Below are 19,348 nucleotides of genomic sequence, written 5' to 3'. Positions count from 1 at the left end.
TAACAAAATAATGTTTTACGTCTTGTTAGATAACTAATAAAATACTCAGAAGCAGGAAAGGACAAATGTGGATGTACAGGTTCCATTAACGAACTGCTTCCATATTTCCTTACTTCCCTGAAATTACGTGACTTCTATGAAAAACCAAAACAAAACAAAACTACCAGTTAAATGAGTTGGACTTGGTTCAAGATTATTGAAGACTTACTAAAAACATTTCTATCAATGGGGAAAAAGGAGGAGAAATGATGTTAGAATGAAAATGGGGGACAGGATCAGAATCTAAAGGAAGTAAACAAAAGGTTGATTCTTCGTTTCATTTTGTTCTCATTTTTTTTTTATTAGAGAAGTAGGTTTTCAGAAAAATCATACAGAAAATACAGAGTTCCCACATGCCCCCCCCCCCACCAAGTTTTCCCTACTATTAACACTTTGCATTAGTGTGGTTCCTTGTTACAATTGCTGAAACAATATTACTGTAATTACATGACTAACTATAATCGATAGTTGGCATTAGGGTTCACTCCTTCTGTTGTATAACCTATGGTTTTCAAAAATTTTTATTCTGGTAACATATATTTAAAAAGATCAAAAGAGAAGAGAATGCACAACTATACGAACAGTTATTGTACACCATGGATGACTGTATGGTATGTGAATATATCTCAATAAAACTGAATTAAAAAATAAAAAAGAGAAGAGAATGAAAGTGATATGGAAGGAGGGAGGAGCATGTGCAAGAGAGACGGAAGCAGTGCTTTAGGAACACTGGCCAGCCCTTCTGCATCAGAATCACCATGGGGATCTCTTGAAATGCAGAGTCCCAGGCCCTATCCTTTATTAAATCAGAATGACTAGATTTGGGAACCAGAACTCTACATTTTATGAGCATTCAAGATGATCTTAGGCATGCTGAAATTTCAATGTAACTCAGAGAGACTGAGGTAAGGAGAACTGCCCAGAGAGAGGGCCTGGAGGAACAAAACAGGATTGGGACTGAGGTGGCTGTCCATAGTATGGGGCCAGCAGATATTCTGCTTGACCTATATATAGGACCATACAGGTCTACAGGGCCCAGGCACAGCAGGAGCATCTGCAGTGAGAAACATCAGGTTACAAATTGTGTGCCTGCACACTGACGTTTTCAATGATCATGAAACAGATTTCACTATTTATCACTATTGATATGAATAACATCACTAATATTTCTATTATCATACCTGTTGTGTACACCCTATGTATAAAAGCAATCTTATTTCTCTTAAATGCCCAGGACATACTCTCAGAATGAGAATGAGAATGGGAATAAGCAATAGCAGCTGCTAACAAAGAATGGACTTTTTATATACATTATCTCTAACCCTCACAATATCAAATGGTAGCTCCATTAAGAGATTAGGAAACGAAGCCTCAAAAGAAGTTAAGCAACTTGCTTATGGAAACAAAGTTAAGAGCTGAAGCTGGAAACTACAGATCTATGTGACACCAGAGGCTGTGATACTATGCTGTTTCCCATGAGCATACATAGAGTTGATGGATAAATTGATGAATTGATTGATTGATTCATTATTTATATAGTGCTTAAGTGCTTACACTATGCTAGTTACCAAACTAGGTAGGCACTACAGCAAATAAAAAGAAGATGTATATTCTGCCCTCTTCAACTATCTGCTGGAAACACCCTTCTTTGGAGCCAAAAGAAAATTATTTCTGAAGATCAGGAAACAGCATCCAAGATGCTCACACAGAGAAAAAGAGGAACACGGTATTTGATTCCTGGCCAGGTTAAATGGTCTCTGGCTTGCTACGAGAGGAAGTTGGCTGCAGTAGGGAAAAAAAGAAGGCAAGGGAACCATAGAGCTGGGTGGCCCTTTCCTGAGCAGCTCTGCTTCCACGTGCTGTGAAGACTCTGGGAAGTCACTCGCCTGACTCCAGCCCCCAGGCACCCTGCACCGCCTGCCAGACCCCAAGAGAAGGAAGGGTGGGACTCACCAGTCGGCGGGAGCCCCCGGGATCCCGCTGCCTGGGGCTGGGACCAGCACGGCATTCCTCTCCTCCGTCAGTCCCACCCACTGCTCCACGAGCCGAGCTTCCCGCTCCATATCATCCTTCGTTTTCTCTGCAGCGCAAAATGGGACATGAGTACCGAAAAAAGAGAAAGCACGATTTCTAAATTTAAAGCAAGCAAACAAATAGATTTTCACTTAGTGATTGCCACAAGTGGTTTAAACATCTACTGTGTTCCAAAAAAGGATTTGAAATTTCCAAGTTTGAGCATGATTATCCGGATGAGCTCAGAGAGGCTAAGACACTGGCTTAAGGTAGCATAAATCAGGAACAAGAATGAAGAGACTTGGATTATTTTACTTGTTCTATATCTTGGGGAAGGCACTCAACAGATGCCCAATCTGTCATACAGAGATAATTCCCACTATGTCTAATTTGTGCACTTGTTGAAAGGATCAAATGAAATAATGGATGTGACATTGCTTTATAAAATTATACACCAATTTCTAAAGATAGAGAATTTTTTTTCAGATAGAGAATTTTAAAATACCATATATCCCACTTATTACAACCAACTTTATTTTTCTTCATGCTTATTAAAAAAGGGATTTTATTTGATATATTTTGAAATCCTCTTAGCCATAATTCAACTCTGGGGCTTCCTGTATATAGTCAAAGTGAATTTTCGTTAGCAGGCTGAGCACATACATAAACTGACAGCAAGAGGTTTCACTGAGGGAGAATGTTTGCTAAGTTCTACATGAAAAATGGATTAACAGTCGCGATGTACACTTTGGTGCAGGATCAACTATAGTGAGTGAATCACAAAATCAGGATGAGGAACTAAGATTTTAAGAGCATATTTCCACTCTAGAATCTGAGTGAGCCATTGCTAGCACCCACCTCCTTGGAGCTGGATGGCAGAGAGGAGCTGCAGGGGCCACGCTGAAATAGCAGAGGGTTCACTACTGCCAAACAGCAGATGGGTGCTCACCTGCCAAGTGTTGTGGTTTCACACCTGACCATTTAACTGTGGTCGTTCTCAGGTTCTGAGCCTGGAATACCTCATAATGAGCTATCAGTATTACTGGTTTTATTTGCATTCATTTAAAAAAACTTTGAGGTTAACATTTAATGTCAGAAATAACTCAGAGTTTATGAAAATTTTTTACTTTCACAATAAGAGCCTTCTTAAACCAACACAGTACAAAATGATTCTCTGCCTCTAATTGTTACTAGTTAAAAAACTCAGATACTGTTGTCCAACCAAGAGGAGAAAACAATCTACCACCATTGAGTAGAAGTGAAAAAGCTACTTCCAGGAAAAAGCTTAATTTCACATACCTTTTTTATTGTTGACTTTTTTAATCTGTTCATCTAAGTATTCTCGTCGTTTAATGAGTGCATCAGACCACTTCTCTCTTATACAGTTTAAATCTTCTTCCTGACATAAGGGAAGGAAAACATTTTCCTGTAGAGTGCATGGACATCTATTTTTTTTTAAAGATATTTAAACTGATTAGGAAACTTTTCATTGAAAGGCCATTGAACATTGCTGTGTGATTAATATGCAAGAAAGCAAAGATCTCCCATTAATACTGCATGCTGATCAAGGATCCTGTTACTCAGAAATCAGAGCCCTTGGATCGCCAAAAGGATAATTATACTTAAAAGCAAGACAAGCTTAAACTACAACAGCTGTTGGATGATTTTTATGCTCTGTGTGTGTGTGTGTGTGTGTGTGTGTGTGTGTGTGTGTTTAAATCATTGCTGCTCATTAGAAGGATTTGTGATTTCAAGCAGGACACTACCATGAACAAAGCCCAAACCAACTGACAGCAAATGGAATGGAAAAGGACAGGCATTTTCATAGTTTGCAGGCCTGATAACATGTATTTTCTGAAATGTAAGGAATAGGTCAGCAGAGAACCTTTCAAACTTGCTGCAAAGATTTTACTTCCAAAACAATTACCTTGAAGCTAGACAACAATATCCCATGCAAAAGCCCAACATGCAGTCAGCCATGCTCCAAGAAACCACAGAAGCATCTGGTGGACTTAACTCTGATCATTATGGCAGGAAGCACACAAACAGCCGGCAGAAAGTTAGTAAAGAGCATTAATGAGATCCAAGGGGATACTGAAAATTTCCCCTAAAGTTTATCTTTTTTCTTAGTAAAATTATGAGGAAGAAAAGAAAACCTACCAATCCTATTCAAAATGCTCTATGACTGCTTTGTCCCAGTCTAACCTTTAAGACATTACATGAAGGGTAGACACCTGTTATTTGAGGTCATCTGAAACTTTACCTACAATATACCTATATTTTAACTATAGGAAGGCACCCAGGGAAAACAACCTTTAAAACTTGTGTGGAGAATCAGTACAAAGTAAGGAATCCAAACACAGAAAACATCATCTGGGTTTGCTGTTTCGACTCCACATTCTATACTGTCATTCAGTCTTAACTAGGTAAAATTTCACATTCACACTTATGTTCTAGATTCCTAAAAAGAAAAGATCATGTATAACTAACCTTAGCCCTAAAGAGAAAAGAAAACTGACTCAAAATTGACAACAAAAATACTATATGCATAAAAGGTCTTCAATTTTCCTATGCAGCAAAAATCTTTTAAATTAAAACGGCCCTTAAGAAAAGTAACGGTTTCTTGGATTTAACAAGCAAAGCACAGTTTAGCATAGGAAAGACAAGAATCTAGCTTAAGATTGTTGGTGGATAATTGCATGATTTTTAAGATCACCAATTTAAATAATGCTCTTGCGTGGCGAGGCTTTACGAACTAGTAATTTAAGACGGCGTAGCAGATGCAGTATTTGGGTTATAAATCTTGAACTGACATGGAAATCTATAGAAATTGTACTGTACCCCTGGTGACATTTAAAGCAAATCAAAAGCCAGTGAAAAATTGCATATTCTTGCTCTCATCTCCTGCTTCCTCCTCCCTGCCCTCGGCCTTGCGAATGCTGGCAATTAGCAGTAGCTGTGCCCCATGCCACAGGACTGGCCGCAGCGGCAATACCTGATAACTATCCATATCATCACCATCCTCATCATCTCTCTGGTAGGAAAAAAATAAACACAAAGGACATGCATTTTGTTTCTCATACAGCACACAAGGAAAATAATTCTTTAGCTTAACCACACATGTTATAATGGACAGCACACACAACATCAGCACAATAAAATCAGTACGATAAAACAAAAGGTTTAGTGGACTTGATTTACTTGTCTATACTTATTTAGAGAATTTCAGGTTTTTGTAACGAAAGCAGGCATTTAAAAACAAGAATTCTCTGTCTTGGAAGGGGATAGGAATCAATGTTGTTATGCAAATACACAGTAGATATATTTTTATGGGTGAGCTATGTGACTGGGATTTGGGATGGGCTTAGAAAAACGGAATGGCAAAACTAGGAGGGATGTTAGAGATTCTTTTGCCCAGCCTCTTAGTTTTGGAGATGAGGGAACTGAGGTCTGAAAGATGAAATACTTTAATCCAAGGACTGCAGAGATGCTGGCAGGATCAGGACTAGAAGCAGGAACTCTAGTCTCCTCTCATGGCAGCGCCCTGCTCTCATTAGAGAGATTATCATGGGGGAAAGCCCACTAGGGAACCTGAAGCCATAGACATGCCAGGTTCTGTACTATACCTCTGCAGTAAAGGCAGAGTGGACTATTTTGAATATATGGATCTATCGATATCCAATGATGACCAGAACAAGTCAGTTGACAAAATTACAACTGTCCCAAACTCATGCAACATTTAGCAATAATTACCTAAGAAAACGATTTTGGCAAAAACATTGGGCAAAACTGAAAATCTCTATGCTGAAAATAGAAGGGCTTTAGTTGAGACTATTTTCCTTAGAAACAAGAACCTAGAAACCTCCATTTGGAAAGAAGAACCATCCATATGAAGTGAGGTCTACTCAAAACGAATGCTGGGCCATGCCGTTTTTCTATGGTTATTGGAGGGACAGATTCAAACAAGCATTAAAGTGGATGAATTATAGAAAAGACACTGAACTGCTTTCTTACAAAGTGCTATAAAAAATAGTTTAAATTATTCTTATATCTGAGTGGATATCGATTTTGTTTAGTTCGGAAACCATCATTATCATTTAAATAACTCTAACTTACTAAAGATAACCCTAATACTGAAGTAATTTTTCTTGAAGTAATGCTTCATATTAATGATAAAAGTACAAAAAAGCTCTAATTAATCATTAATTTTTAGACCAAGGAGCTACTTTTATTAACTGAAAACTGGTATGGGCTTTCATGATATGAAATTAATTTGAAGTTAATATATTCTGGATTGGTTTGAGCTGTTGTATCAGAATAATTTTTAAGTTCTATGTCAACAAAAAAAGTTACTGGTCAAGACCTTGAGCATGGCAGCAAAGAAAAAAACTACAGTTTAAAACTCTATGGCTGGCTAGAAAACTAGAGATAGAGCTACCATTCGATCCAGCGATTGCACTTCTCGGGATATACCCGGAAGATCGGAAAGCAGTGACACGAACAGATATCTGCACGCCAATGTTCATAGCAGCATTATTCACAATTGCCAAGAGATGGAAACAACCCAAATGTCCATCAACAGATGAGTGGATAAATAAAATGTGGTATATACACACGATGGAATACTACGCGGCAGTAAGAAGGAACGATCTGGTGAAACATATGACAACATGGATGAACCTTGAAGACATAATGCTGAGCGAAATAAGCCAGGCACAAAAAGAGAAATATTATATGCTACCACTAATGTGAACTTTGAAAAATGTAAAACAAATGGTTTATAATGTTAAATGTAGGGGATCTAGCAGTAGAGAGCAATTAAGGAAGGGGGAACAATAATCCAAGAAGAACAGATAAGCTATTTAACGTTCTGGGGATGCCCAGAAATGACTATGGTCTGTTAATTTCTGATGGATGTAGTAGGAACAAGTTCACTGAAATGTTGCTATAGTATGTAACTTTCTTGGGGTAAAGTAGGAACATGTTGGAAGTTAAGCAGTTATCTTAGGTTAGTTGTCTTTTTCTTACTCCCTTGCTATGGTCTCTTTGAAATGTTCTTTTATTGTATGTTTGTTTTCTTTTTAACTTTTTTTTTCATACAGTTGATTTGAAAAAAGAAGGGAAAGTTAAAAAAAAAAAAAAGAAAAAAGACAAACAAGGAAAAAAAAAAAAAAAAAAAAAAAAAAAACGACGTAGTGCCCCCTTGAGGAGCCTGTGGAGAATGCAGGGGTATTCGCCTACCCCACCTCCATGGTTGCTAACATGACCACAGACATAGGGGACTGGTGGTTTGATGGGTTGAGCACTCTACCATAAGTTTCACCCTTGGGAAGACGGTTGCTGCAAAGGAGAGGCTAGGCCTCCCTGTATTTGTGCCTAAGAGTCTCCTCCTGAATGCCTCTTTGTTGCTCAGATGTGGCCCTCTCTCTCTGGCTAAGCCAACTTGAAAGGTGAAATCACTGCCCTCCCCCCTACGTGGGATCAGACACCCAGGGAAGTGAATCTCCCTGGCAACGTGGAATATGACTCCCGGGGAGGAATGTAGACCCGGCATCGTGGGATGGAGAACATCTTCTTGACCAAAAGGGGGATGTGAAAGGAAATGAAATAAGCTTCAGTGGCAGAGAGATTCCAAAACGAGCCGAGAGATCACTCTGGTGGGCACTCTTACGCACACTTTAGACAAACTTTTTTAGGTTCTAAAGAATTGGGGTAGCTGGTGGTGGATACCTGAAACTATTAAACTACAACCCAGAACCCATGAATCTCGAAGACAGTTGTATAAAAATGTAGCTTATGAGGGGTGACAGTGGGATTGGGAATGCCATAAGGACCAAACTCCACTTTGTCTAGTTTATGGATCGATGTGTAGAAAAGTAGGGGAAGCAAACAAACAGACAAAGGTACCTAGTGTTCTTTTTTACTTCAATTGCTCTTTTTCACTGTAATTATTATTCTTGTTATTTTTGTGTGTGTGCTAATGAAGGTGTCAGGGATTGATTTAGGTGATGAATGTACAACTATGTAATGGTACTGTGAACAATCGAAAGTACAATTTGTTTTGTATGACTGCGTGGTATGTGAATATATCTCAATAAAATGATGATTAAAAAAAAAAAAAAAAAAAAAAAACTCTATGGCTGGTACTATGCTCTATGAGAGAGCTTGTGGCATTGAGGAAAGGCTGATAATTTAGAGCTCAAATTTTGATATAATCAGTTTTAACTCAAGAGGTTGAGCTGTTTTAAAAATGCAAATAATCCATTAATTCTTATAATGTTCCTCAAATGGGAGTTGAATCAGTAGATGGCCCCTAGTCTGTAGGGACACACAGACTCAATGTTTTGTCTAAGATCAGAGATATATTAAGCCACAACATTTCATTGCAGAAAGGAACCTCAGAGAATGACTGAGTCTACCTCATCATTTTAAAGAAGAGAAAAAGGAACTCAATGTTTAAATTATTCAGTCAAGTAACCTTTTAGTTAGGCTGACCTAAAATTAAGAACCTAGGCCTCTTGACCGTAGCCTTGTGCTATTCAGTTAATTAACAAACGAGTGACTGAAGGGGGATGAGAGTGCCTACAAACTAATTTTCTGCATACACACAAGGAAAAGGCTGGTTGTGCAGCCTCTCCCAAAACATAACAGACCCTGTCCATGGATCTTAATTCATTCTCTTCCCAGGCACTGGAAGCTGAAGGGAACGTTGGCTTGGGAGCGGGAAGGCAGTGCCTGACAAAGCCATGCCTTCCTCAGAGCCATTCTGACTTTTAGTCTTCCAAAAAAATCTTTGCCTGAATTCCATGAAGCTAAAGAGAAATCAAGATAGAAGATAAATCATTCTTCTAGGAGTTTTTAAAATTTTACTTCTTATATTTAGGTCTCTGATATGTTTTGAGTTAATTTTTGTATATATTGTGAGGTAGGGTCCACTTTCATTCTTTAACATATGGATATCCAGTTTTCCAAGCACCATTTATTGAAGAGAGAAGACGAATCATTCTTAAGATTGGCTGGGTTTGTTCACAGTCCACAGAAACCACAGAAGAAATCTTTTCTCCCCAACATGATTTTTCAAAGCAGGGAAAGTGGGCCCTATCACACATAGCTGTAAGGAACTGGGATTTAACAGTCTGATTCTTCCCAGTTCCTAATTCATAGCTGGTAGTAAACTGGGGGTTTAGTGAAGCACATGTCCTCTTTCAGGCAACCGGGGTTCAAGATCTTTTATTTTCATTTAGTAATAAAGAGGTGATATGAAGATCAATTCCCAGAAGTTTTCATCTCTCTTTTCTTTGTTGATTTAATACATTTAATAATTTAATAAATGGAGATTTAGGGGACAAAAATGATCATAAGGGTCAACTTCTTATTTAAAAAAAAGCCCAAAGGTTTAAAAAAGCTGGTTGATTACGCCAGTATATGGGGCAATTTTATGATATTAATAAAAGTGGATCAGAGCACAGAAATGCCAAAAATTCAACAAAACTGGGATCAGATACAAAAATAAAACCTACCCAAAGTGAATGAGTACTACAGCATTAATATGTACGTGCTTATAAATAAAATTATTATTAAAGCAAATACAGTATTTTAAATTTAGAAAAAAGACAAAGGATGGAATGTGAATTGGGGGCAGCTATAAGATTAAGGCAAAATCTGTTAAGGCAAAATCTACTACACCCAAATAGGTTTCTGTATAGATCATCAATTGTCTTAATTCTGTATTAACCAATCTTTGTTAAATAAGACTTCAAATTTATCTGTCTTACCTGGTAACTGTCCAGCCCTCTCTGCAGCTTGGTGGACCTGGCTGTTACGCAGCCAATGGATACTGACAGGATGGCTTCAACCATGAGGGGCAGTGTCCCCGAATGCTGCACAGGCTTCACGGTTACTTGCACTCTACGGGAATGACCCTACAGAGGTGGGTGGGGAATAGGGTAGAGGAGGCGGATGGGTGCCAGTGGGAAGAAAGGGGGGGTGGACAACGGAAGGGGAAAGAATTAGAGAACAGGCAAATCATTAGAAAATGCCCAGAAATGGAGTGTAAGAGTGGGAGAGAGAGAAGCATGAAAACAAAAAGCAAACTTAGTACCTGTCTTAGTTGAAAGATGCCTCCTGTGTTGACATCTTTGGCCTGATGAAGTTCCACTGCAGCATATTCCCCCAACTCATTCAATTCCAATATGGAGATCCACATTTCTATTCTGCGAGTCACTTCATTCCACCTGCAAAAACACATTTGAACAAGCAACAATGGTACAATCCAGGGAAAGTATCAGGGACATCATTAGTAAGAAGCACTTACTATGTGCCAGGCCTTGTGCTATGTACCTTACAAAGACTATTTTCTTATTTAACACTCAAAACAACCCTATGGTGTAAGTTCTTTCCATTTATTTTATTGAGGTATAATTTACACTCAAAGAAATGCTCAGATCCCGGGTATAGAGTTTGATGATTTTAAATCCACACCACCATTACTTTAGAAAGTTTCCTCATACCCCGTCCCATTCAATCCCCACACCCCCAGGAGCAGCCATCTAACTTCATCAATTAGTTCTGACCATTCTAAAACTTTGCATAATGGAATCAAGCAAAGTTGGCTTCTTTCATTCCATATAATGTTTTTGGGATTCACCCTAATGTGGAATGACAGTTACTTTCGTTTTATTGCTGAATAGAATTCTATGCATGAATAACAGCACAACTGGTTTAGCCATTTTTCTGCTGAAGGACATTTGGGGTGTTTGCAGTTTTGGGGTATTATGATAAAGCCACCATGAACATTCATGTACAGGTCTGTTTGTAGACTTATGTTTTCATTTCTCTCGAGGAGTGGGACTACTGGTCATGGAGGAGGTGAATGATCAACTTTATCAGGAACTGCTGATTTTCCCCAGATTGTGGCTTGTCTCTTCTTTTTCATAATAGAGTCTTTTCATGAGCAAAAGCTTTTAATTTTGATTAAGTCCAACTTATAAATTTATTTTTCAAGGTTACTGCTTTCTGTGGTCTCTCAGACAATCTGTGACTATCCTCAAATCAAAAAAAAAACAAGGTATCTTCTTGTTTTCTTCTAGAAGCTTTATAGTTTTGTCTTTTACATTTAGGGATATCATCATCTCAAATTAAGTTTTGGATGTTGAATGAGGTACAGATCAAGGTTGATTTTTTTCCATACAGATGCATAATTATTCAGTCCCATTTGTTGAAAAGACTTTCCTTTCCCCACTGAATTTCTTCAGTGCCTGGCAGTTCCTTTAATCATCCTCACTTTCAAAGAAGAAATGGACTGAGAGAGGTTAAGCCATTTGCCTGAAGAGGTATTCTTAGCCATAGTCCAAGTACCAGACCTGATGCTCTGCCTCAAGTTGACAGCCAAGTACCAACCTGTCATGCAGTGTTCTTGTCTTAGCATGAAGAGAATCGACTTCCCAGCTGGAGCTACCATTTCCTGCACACCGATGGCCCCATACTTCAATCGCCAGTGCTCCATCTGAAATGAACTCCAGAAATTCTTCTGTTACGTTTACCACATAGTCCTGGGATAAGGGGAAAAAGGAAACAAGAATAATTATGCATAAAGAAGTCTGTGAAATTTACGTTTTACCTTTTCAACTGCTTATGGATTCGGTTTAGGGTACATAAACCTGACCCTTATCTTAAAAACATCTCCTCTGTTTTACACAAAGACTTACAGAATATGAGATCTTGTAGGGAAATTATGAGGTAGTTTAATTCAACCCCACTCTTTATTATAAATAAAGAAACTGAAGAAAGTGACTTGTCCAAAGTCATACTGTATATTAGTTGCAGAGCTGAACCTAGGACCACGTTCTCTTTCTCCTGGTTCAGTCTTAGTTCCACAAGAATATGCTGACCTTCAGCTGGCATAGATTAATTCAGCATATCAAGAAAGGAACTTCTGATTGTTCTTTGCTATGGTTTAGGAGATTAACAACAGAATTAAATTTTAAGTGATTATAGCTTTATGAGTCTGTGCTCTTGCTCTTAAACTCTACCAATCCCTTATTCTAAAATGCAAACAGATGATTATGAGAGAATAAATACTGAATTCACTGAGAAGAATGGCAAATCATCCAGAAAAATGTGTAGGCAAGGAGCCAAGTCAATTTTTTTTCTATTAGCCTCTTGGTGGAATCTTACATGGAGATTATCTCTTTGACTCTAATTTCTGGAAACAGTTGGGTTATATTGATTCAACCTAAACTATCTACTGCCTTATTTTATTTGGAATCAGTCAGAATTTTAGAAAGAAAGGAAACTTAATAATCAATGTGTACAACCTACATACACATTTCAGAAATGAAGAAAGATACCCAGTGACCCAGTGAGACTGTGTAGTCCCCTAAGATCACACGTGAATCCACAGTGAATTCCAATTTTATTCATAAATATATATATATATACACTTAAAATGCATACAGTACATTAGGATACTATGCTATATTCAAAAGAATGAGAAATGTTTGTATCAACTTACATGGGAAGACACCCACCTATACTAAAATAATGAGATGCTAACTAGAGTCGATAGTTTGCAATAGGTACATTTCCCCCCATATACCTAATGCAAACTATGGATTATAGTTAACAGCAATATTTTAATATTTTTTCATCAACAGTAACAACTGTACCACACCAATACTATGGGTCAATAATGAAGGGTGGGGCAGGATAAGGGGTATGGGAGGATTTGGGTTATCTTTTTTATTTTTATTTCCTTTCTGGAGTAATGAAAATGTTCTAAAATTGACCACGGGGATGTATGCACAACTATGTGACTATACTGTGAGCCAGTGATTACATACTTCAGATGGTTTGTATGGTATGTGAATATATCTCAATAAAATTGCATTAAAAAAATTCAAACACCAAAAAAAAAAAAAAAAAGACATGCAACTCTACAGAATGTATACGATACCATTTTTGCAAAACAATATTTTAAGAAGTTTTGCATGCATGACTCCAAGAGTGTACATCTATGCCCATTTATGTGTATGCATATATGCTTACCACACACATAAAAACTGTAGAGCAGAGGAAAGTTTATGAAAATAGGAAGCAAACTGTCATTGGCTGTTACACCTCTGGAGAATAAGATCCTGAGCAAAAGTTTCAGATTTTATTTTAAATACTTCCAAATTATTTGAATTTGTAATTAAGTACATCTGGGGGTTAAAGAACCCAGTAAGTATATTACTCGAAAAAACTCTTGGGGGAGAACTTTTCAGTTAGAAGTAGATTTTCGAGCTGCTCCTCATCCATTTGCCTCCCACCCGGCTCGTTTTGGGACGAAATCTGTACCTGGCAGTGAGAGAAAGTGACCATGTACTGGGCATCCTTGGACTGTGGGGAAGGCACCTCTGGGTCCACCACTGGAGCGGCCACCATGGACTTACACTGGTCCCAGAACGTGTATTGACAGAAGACAAAATTCGAGAGGTTCAAGGGGAGCCCAGTTGCTTCTTTAATTTTTACCTGAAGAGATAAAAATGAAAATACAACTCCCATAATGAAAACATTACGCTGTACTTTTTTTTTTCTTATTTCTACTACCTCAAATTTAAGAGTAAGTGATGAAATCAATCAATCAATCAATCCTTTTCACATTGGGTACCATTTCATCAAGGGTTCTATCTGTAATGAGATCTGCAGCATAACTCTGTAACTACATTACATAAACTTGGGAACAAATACATAACTTCTTCTAAAATTTTCTGAGTTTCCATTAAAGATGCAACCTTTACTAGAAAAACTAGGATTAACTAAATACACACTCCATGCATGCCAAATATGTATTTATTTTTGAAATTTTATGCAACTGTCATCAAAGTGCTTCAATGTCCTTGATAATTGTACAAATATAAAAAAGTTCATGAACTAGGACAAATGTATGACACTACTTCAAGGAGCTACTAATAGAGAGGTATATGGGGGAAAAATGTACCAATTACAAACAATGGACTACAGTTAGTAATATTTTGATATTCTTTCATCAACAGTAACAAATGTATCACACCAACACTATGGGTCAATAAAGGGGGGGGCGGGGATAAGGGGTGTAGGAGGATTAGGGTTTTCTTTTTTCTTTTTATTTCTTTTCTGGAGTAATGAAATGTTCTAAATCTGATCACAGGGCTGTACACAATTATGTGATGCTACTGTGAGCCAGAGATTGTATACTTCAGATGGTTTCTATGGTATGTGAATATATCTGAATAAAATTGCATTTAAAAAAAACAAACAAAAAACAAGCAATAAAAGTGCTTCATACTTCTGGAATAGTACTGCCCATCATTCTATTGCCAGAAAACTTAACTTCTATTAAGCTGGATGAGAAATTCTCTAGTAAGATTTGGGTAAAATGGTTTTGCAATGACGAGGTCATTTACACGAGCCTCCCCGGGAGTGTCTGCTCACCCGGCATGTCAGTTTCTTGACTCGGTGAATGATCTCCCCACTGCTGTCTACGACTTCAAGGCTCCCACTTTCACTGGAGTTCTCCGAGGAGTCATCCTCCACCACGTGCTCGGGAACAGCTCCGGTGACCCGCATCACTTCCACATGGAGACGCCCTGCGACCTGGGTCAAGGAAACAGAGCCCTGAGTTAAGAGGCATCCCGAGGCCAAGCTGGTGCAAAGCCAACCTGAGCCAGAAAGCACTACTCGTCTCTGGTGAGCAGCTCTGCAGCCAATGCCTGGTCATCTCCAGCAACAGGAAACTCACACCCACGGCTTATCCCTGCAATCATCCTAGGAGCCCTATTTTAAGCCTAATAAATTGGCTTCCCTACAATCCGCCTTCTAGAATCATTCCCAATCGTATCCTTCTTCTACATCCCAATATTCAAAAAAGCTTAAAGGCAACTCTCATTTTCCACCTGGAGTCATCTATTCCCACATTTGTACGTTCATTTATATATCCATTTGATCAAATGCTTCCTGAATGCCTCATCTCAGGGGAACACTGAGATAAAGACACAGTTTCTGCTGTCAGAAAACTCACACTCAAGTGGAGGCAGACAGAGAAGTAAAAACACAGTAAGAACAGTTAGACTAGTTGCCATAACAGAGACACGTGCAGGTTGTTATTTATCCACTCAACAAATATTTACCAAGAACATACTTTGTGCCAGGAACTGTGCGAGGCGCTGGGTTTACGATGGTAAACCAGACAGACATGGTCACTGGCCTTGTGGAGCGTCTATTCTCTTGGGAGCAGGGGATGGATATTTGTTATGGGTTGACTTGTGTAACCCCAAAACACACGTTCAAGTCCTAACCACAGGTCCTGTGAATGTGACCGTATTTGGAAATAGGGTCACTGCAGATGGAATTAGCTAAGTTAAAATGAGGTCCTATGACTGGTGTCCTTATAAGAAGGTGAGAGGACAGAGATCCAGAGAACAGACTGAGGGGCTGCAGCTGCAAAGCCAAGGATCACCAAGGGTGTTGGGCAACCACCAGAAGCCAGGAGGAGGCAGGGAAGGGTTTGCCCTTTACAGGTTTCAGAGGGAGCAGGGCCCTGCCAACACAGTGATTTCATACTTCTGGCCTCCAGACCCATGAGAGAATGCATTTCTGTTGTTTTATGCCTCCCAGGCTGTGGTACTTTATTTTGGCAGCACTTAGGAAACTAAGACCATAGTATGTAACTCAGACTGGGGCTGGGGGCAGGATGAAGAGGGTCCACGAGGCAGTGACACCAAACCTATTCCAGGAGGCCCAGCACATGCAAAGCTATGAAGATATGAGAGAACAGTTATCTTAAAACCGTTTTTCATAAAATGGCTTCAAATTTCCTTGGTGTCTTGGTGGTTCTCTGGATATTTGCTGGTTTAGCAGTGTCCCTCTTAAAGCTGGTTGCACAGGACTGAGTAACGTATAAGGGTTATTCTGAAGCATTTTAACTGGCTGGGTTATCCTTCTTAATGCAATTGAAATATGTATATGATGGCAGGTGGTAAAGGTGACATGGTTCTGGCAGTGCTGCTGTCACCCGGGAGTAAATAATGGAGGTTATTTTTTATAGGTAGCTCAGATCCAACTTCCACACAGCAACTGACACTTGCACTAAGGATCCGAGAGAAATTAATTGATCAGATTTGACAGGTTAGACTAATATGGGGGAAAATGTAAGAGTAAAAAATATGCTAAAAGGAAATGAGAGGAATCACCTTGAAGAGAGTAGCTCTTAAGCTTTTTAGGATGCTTTTTTGAGATCTAAATTTCTAAATATTTTTAAATAATTTCATTTAAATTAAATTATTAATTTAAATAATTAAATAATTTTAATTAATTATTTTTAAATAATTTCAGGGGGATTCATAGGACACACAAGCCTACCGCAGACCCTAGCTTAAGAACCACTGAACTAGGGACTCAGCCACTGGATCCCTTTGCCTGATGAAGTGTGCCCATTTTTAACATGGGAAAAAGCAACTCTTGCCACTGGTTTCCTGTAGCAGATGCACACGGGGCGGGGGACGGGGTGGGGGCTGTACCACACCTAGAACGTGGGCTGTGTGTTTACATCACCACGTTCAGGAACTTGGGGTCTATTACCCAGCTTCGCACTAGGCATAATGGTAGCCTGTCTTCAGCCAGCCCTAAAAAGCAGATGCAATAACTTAGTTTAGGTTTTCATACTACCAAAGGATGAGTTAGGAAGTAAGGATGTTACTAAAATTAAATCAAAACATCAACTGATGAAATGGTTAACATTTTAAGAAAAATGTTTGGACTTGAATATTTTCTGAAGTGTCAGGCCCACATAAGGCCAATATATCTAAATAACCAAAATACGAGAGTTAAAAGGGGGTAAGAATGGGATTCAGGCTTATTTTCTTTGAGTACTCTGGATTTCAAAATAATCCTCCCAAGTTGTATCTTGTAAAGTCTACTTTGGGGCCAGAACTGAGGAAGGAAGTTCACAAGCATCACAAACATAAGAGATTAAAAGAGAAATTAATAGGGAACACACAGTGAATCTGGTTTCCAAAGAATCTCTATTTCTAAGAAACAAAGAAAAACAGTGTGAGCCACAAAAATATAAAATTACAATAATCTTTTCAAATCATGACTTAATTCTTACAGTTCCTTTGTTTATTAGTAGAGAAAAAGTGTGAATTCTGAATGTTTGGCTTAGCTTCTTGATCTACCTCAAGAAAATAACTCAAATTGGATGGCCACAGCGCGCGCGCGCACGCGCACACACACACACACACACACACACACACACACACACACACACACACATCTTGAACGTGGCCATTTTCTCAGAGGCCTGCCTGCCCTTACCTCCCCCTGCTGGCTGATGATGGGGACTGCATACTGAAGTTTCACGTCACAGAAGAGGCACTCCAAGAACACGTTAGCCACGCCTATTAGGTTGTGATTCTCTTGGGCTTCGTAGAAAGGGTCACCTCGTTTCCCATAGATTCTCTTTGCCTACGGGATAGGAGGGACAGTGGGGAAGTAGGAAACCAACATCACCTTAAATAATATCATTTAAAACTAATTTAAAATAATGTTTTAAGAAAGTTTTTATCCAAATAAACAAGTATAATAAGAGTCATATCACATAAATAAAGCAAAATTAGCACACTGGAGGGACTTGTTGGTTGGGAAATTAAGTGATATCTTTGTGGAGGCGCCATGTTTCTTTGCTGCCTCGTCTTCCCAATTCCCAATCATATCCCACCTGTAGCCTCTTACATTTCATTCCCTGTTCTTTGCTTCATTTCTTTCTACAAGTCTTCTTTTTCATTATTCATGTCCAGAAAAATGGGTTATGCCCCCTAAAATTACTTTTAGTAATCAAAAGCATGATCACAGCTAAGGATGCACAAACATGCAAAATCCATGGTGGTTCCATCCAAGATGGTTTTTCATGGCACTGACAACACAGCACAAATCATTTACTTTGTTCTCCATTTTGCTTGAAATGTAGTAAAAATGTAGCCAAATAAAAATAAACTATATGTTCTCTTCATTTAGCTTCCATCTGTGTGGGGATCACATGATACTTTAATGAATCAACTTAGCATGCCTTTCTAGATCACTTTCTTTATTTTCCTAATATAAATGTCCACAGAATCATTACAAATATTCATTGGCAACCTCTGTGTTTGTGTGTGTGTGTGTGTGTGTGTTCTGTTGGTTAAACCACTTACATTCTCTCCTTTGAACATAACCAAACCTCCTTTACATTTTCCATCTTTTACCTCAGGAACTCTCTCCTTCCACTCTTGATAAAGTTCCCTCATATCGATTAATTTGTTCTCCAGCTTCTCGATGGTCCAAGCTTGGGTGCCCCTGCCCTTCCTCCTCACTTGAATGGCTGGCTCACTCACTATTGCTCCTCTCTGCAGAAGAAGGAGGAAAAACAAAAAACAAAAAACAAAAAACCCTTGTTATAATTTCTTGTTGGAGAAATACATACCATACTAAAACAGTAATTTTGAAAACCACATAAATTTATAGTGAAGAAGATAAAATTCTACCACCTAGAATACTGGGGGGAATATTTTGCTTTATTTTCCATCTTCTCTGCATACCCATGGATATGCTTTTTATTTTTATCACAATCAGGACAAAACAAAATGTTATTTCCTATCCCAATCCTCCCTCCACAGCTTTCATAATGTGGTCATTTTCTTGTGTCACTAAATATTCTTCATAAATATGATTTTTAATGGCTACACACCATGCCATCATAAGGATTTACCACAAATTTCACTAACTATTCTCCTACTGTTCAAACTCACGGTTGTTTCAACTTGTTTGCTCTTATAAAGGCCACTATAGTAAGTACATACATCTTTATGTACACGTCTATGACTATGGATTTAGAATCAACTTCTCTTGACTCACTTTCTAGCATGTATGCTGGAGGAAAAAAATGAATGGATTAAAAATTAATTTCTTCAAAGTTTCTCTCTACAAAAATAATTCTTCAGGTTGAAATGACAGGAAACTTCTAAGTGGCTACAAAGACCCCATCTATGTATGCAAAGACAGGTTTCATACAAGTCTTCCAATCTTGTAGAATTCACTCTTAAAAATTTAAGAAGGGGCATTTATATGAAAGAGGAAAACAGGTGAGATTGCTTATAGATATTTCTAGTTTCACTATTTTAAAGAAAATATTTAAATTAGCAAGCCCTTCTGCCGCCAAAATACTGCATATTCTGATTATAACGTACCTAAGAACATCATTTAAATAGCATTCTTACTTGATGAGGTCTACAGAGGAAGACTT

At 38.4% G+C, this 19,348-nt stretch overlaps 1 protein-coding gene across 6 annotated transcripts in view; it reads right to left on the bottom strand.

The window, feature by feature from the left end:
- Positions 1 to 19,348, bottom strand: part of KIF13A (kinesin family member 13A) — a 208,647-nt gene that overhangs the window by 27,538 nt on the left and 161,761 nt on the right. For 4 of the 6 annotated variants that reach the window (XM_037842486.1, XM_037842482.1, XM_037842487.1 and 1 more), the window contains exons 19-28: positions 18,312 to 18,452; positions 17,386 to 17,535; positions 14,506 to 14,667; positions 13,390 to 13,563; positions 11,452 to 11,603; positions 10,154 to 10,286; positions 9,828 to 9,974; positions 5,048 to 5,086; positions 3,352 to 3,451; positions 1,993 to 2,119 (exon numbers count right to left, since the gene is read on the bottom strand). In XM_037842486.1, the coding sequence (XP_037698414.1) occupies positions 1,993 to 2,119; positions 3,352 to 3,451; positions 5,048 to 5,086; positions 9,828 to 9,974; positions 10,154 to 10,286; positions 11,452 to 11,603; positions 13,390 to 13,563; positions 14,506 to 14,667; positions 17,386 to 17,535; positions 18,312 to 18,452 (1,325 nt within the window). The remainder of the gene's footprint in view (positions 1 to 1,992; positions 2,120 to 3,351; positions 3,452 to 5,047; positions 5,087 to 9,827; positions 9,975 to 10,153; positions 10,287 to 11,451; positions 11,604 to 13,389; positions 13,564 to 14,505; positions 14,668 to 17,385; positions 17,536 to 18,311; positions 18,453 to 19,348) is intronic. The other 2 variants (XM_037842485.1, XM_037842488.1) reach the window with 1 other exon arrangement.

This window comes from Choloepus didactylus, chromosome 7 (assembly GCF_015220235.1).
Source record: "Choloepus didactylus isolate mChoDid1 chromosome 7, mChoDid1.pri, whole genome shotgun sequence".
NCBI classification, from domain to species: Eukaryota; Metazoa; Chordata; class Mammalia; order Pilosa; family Megalonychidae; genus Choloepus; species Choloepus didactylus.
Note: the sequence above shows the minus strand (reverse complement) of the source record. Positions and strands in the feature narration are given on the sequence as shown.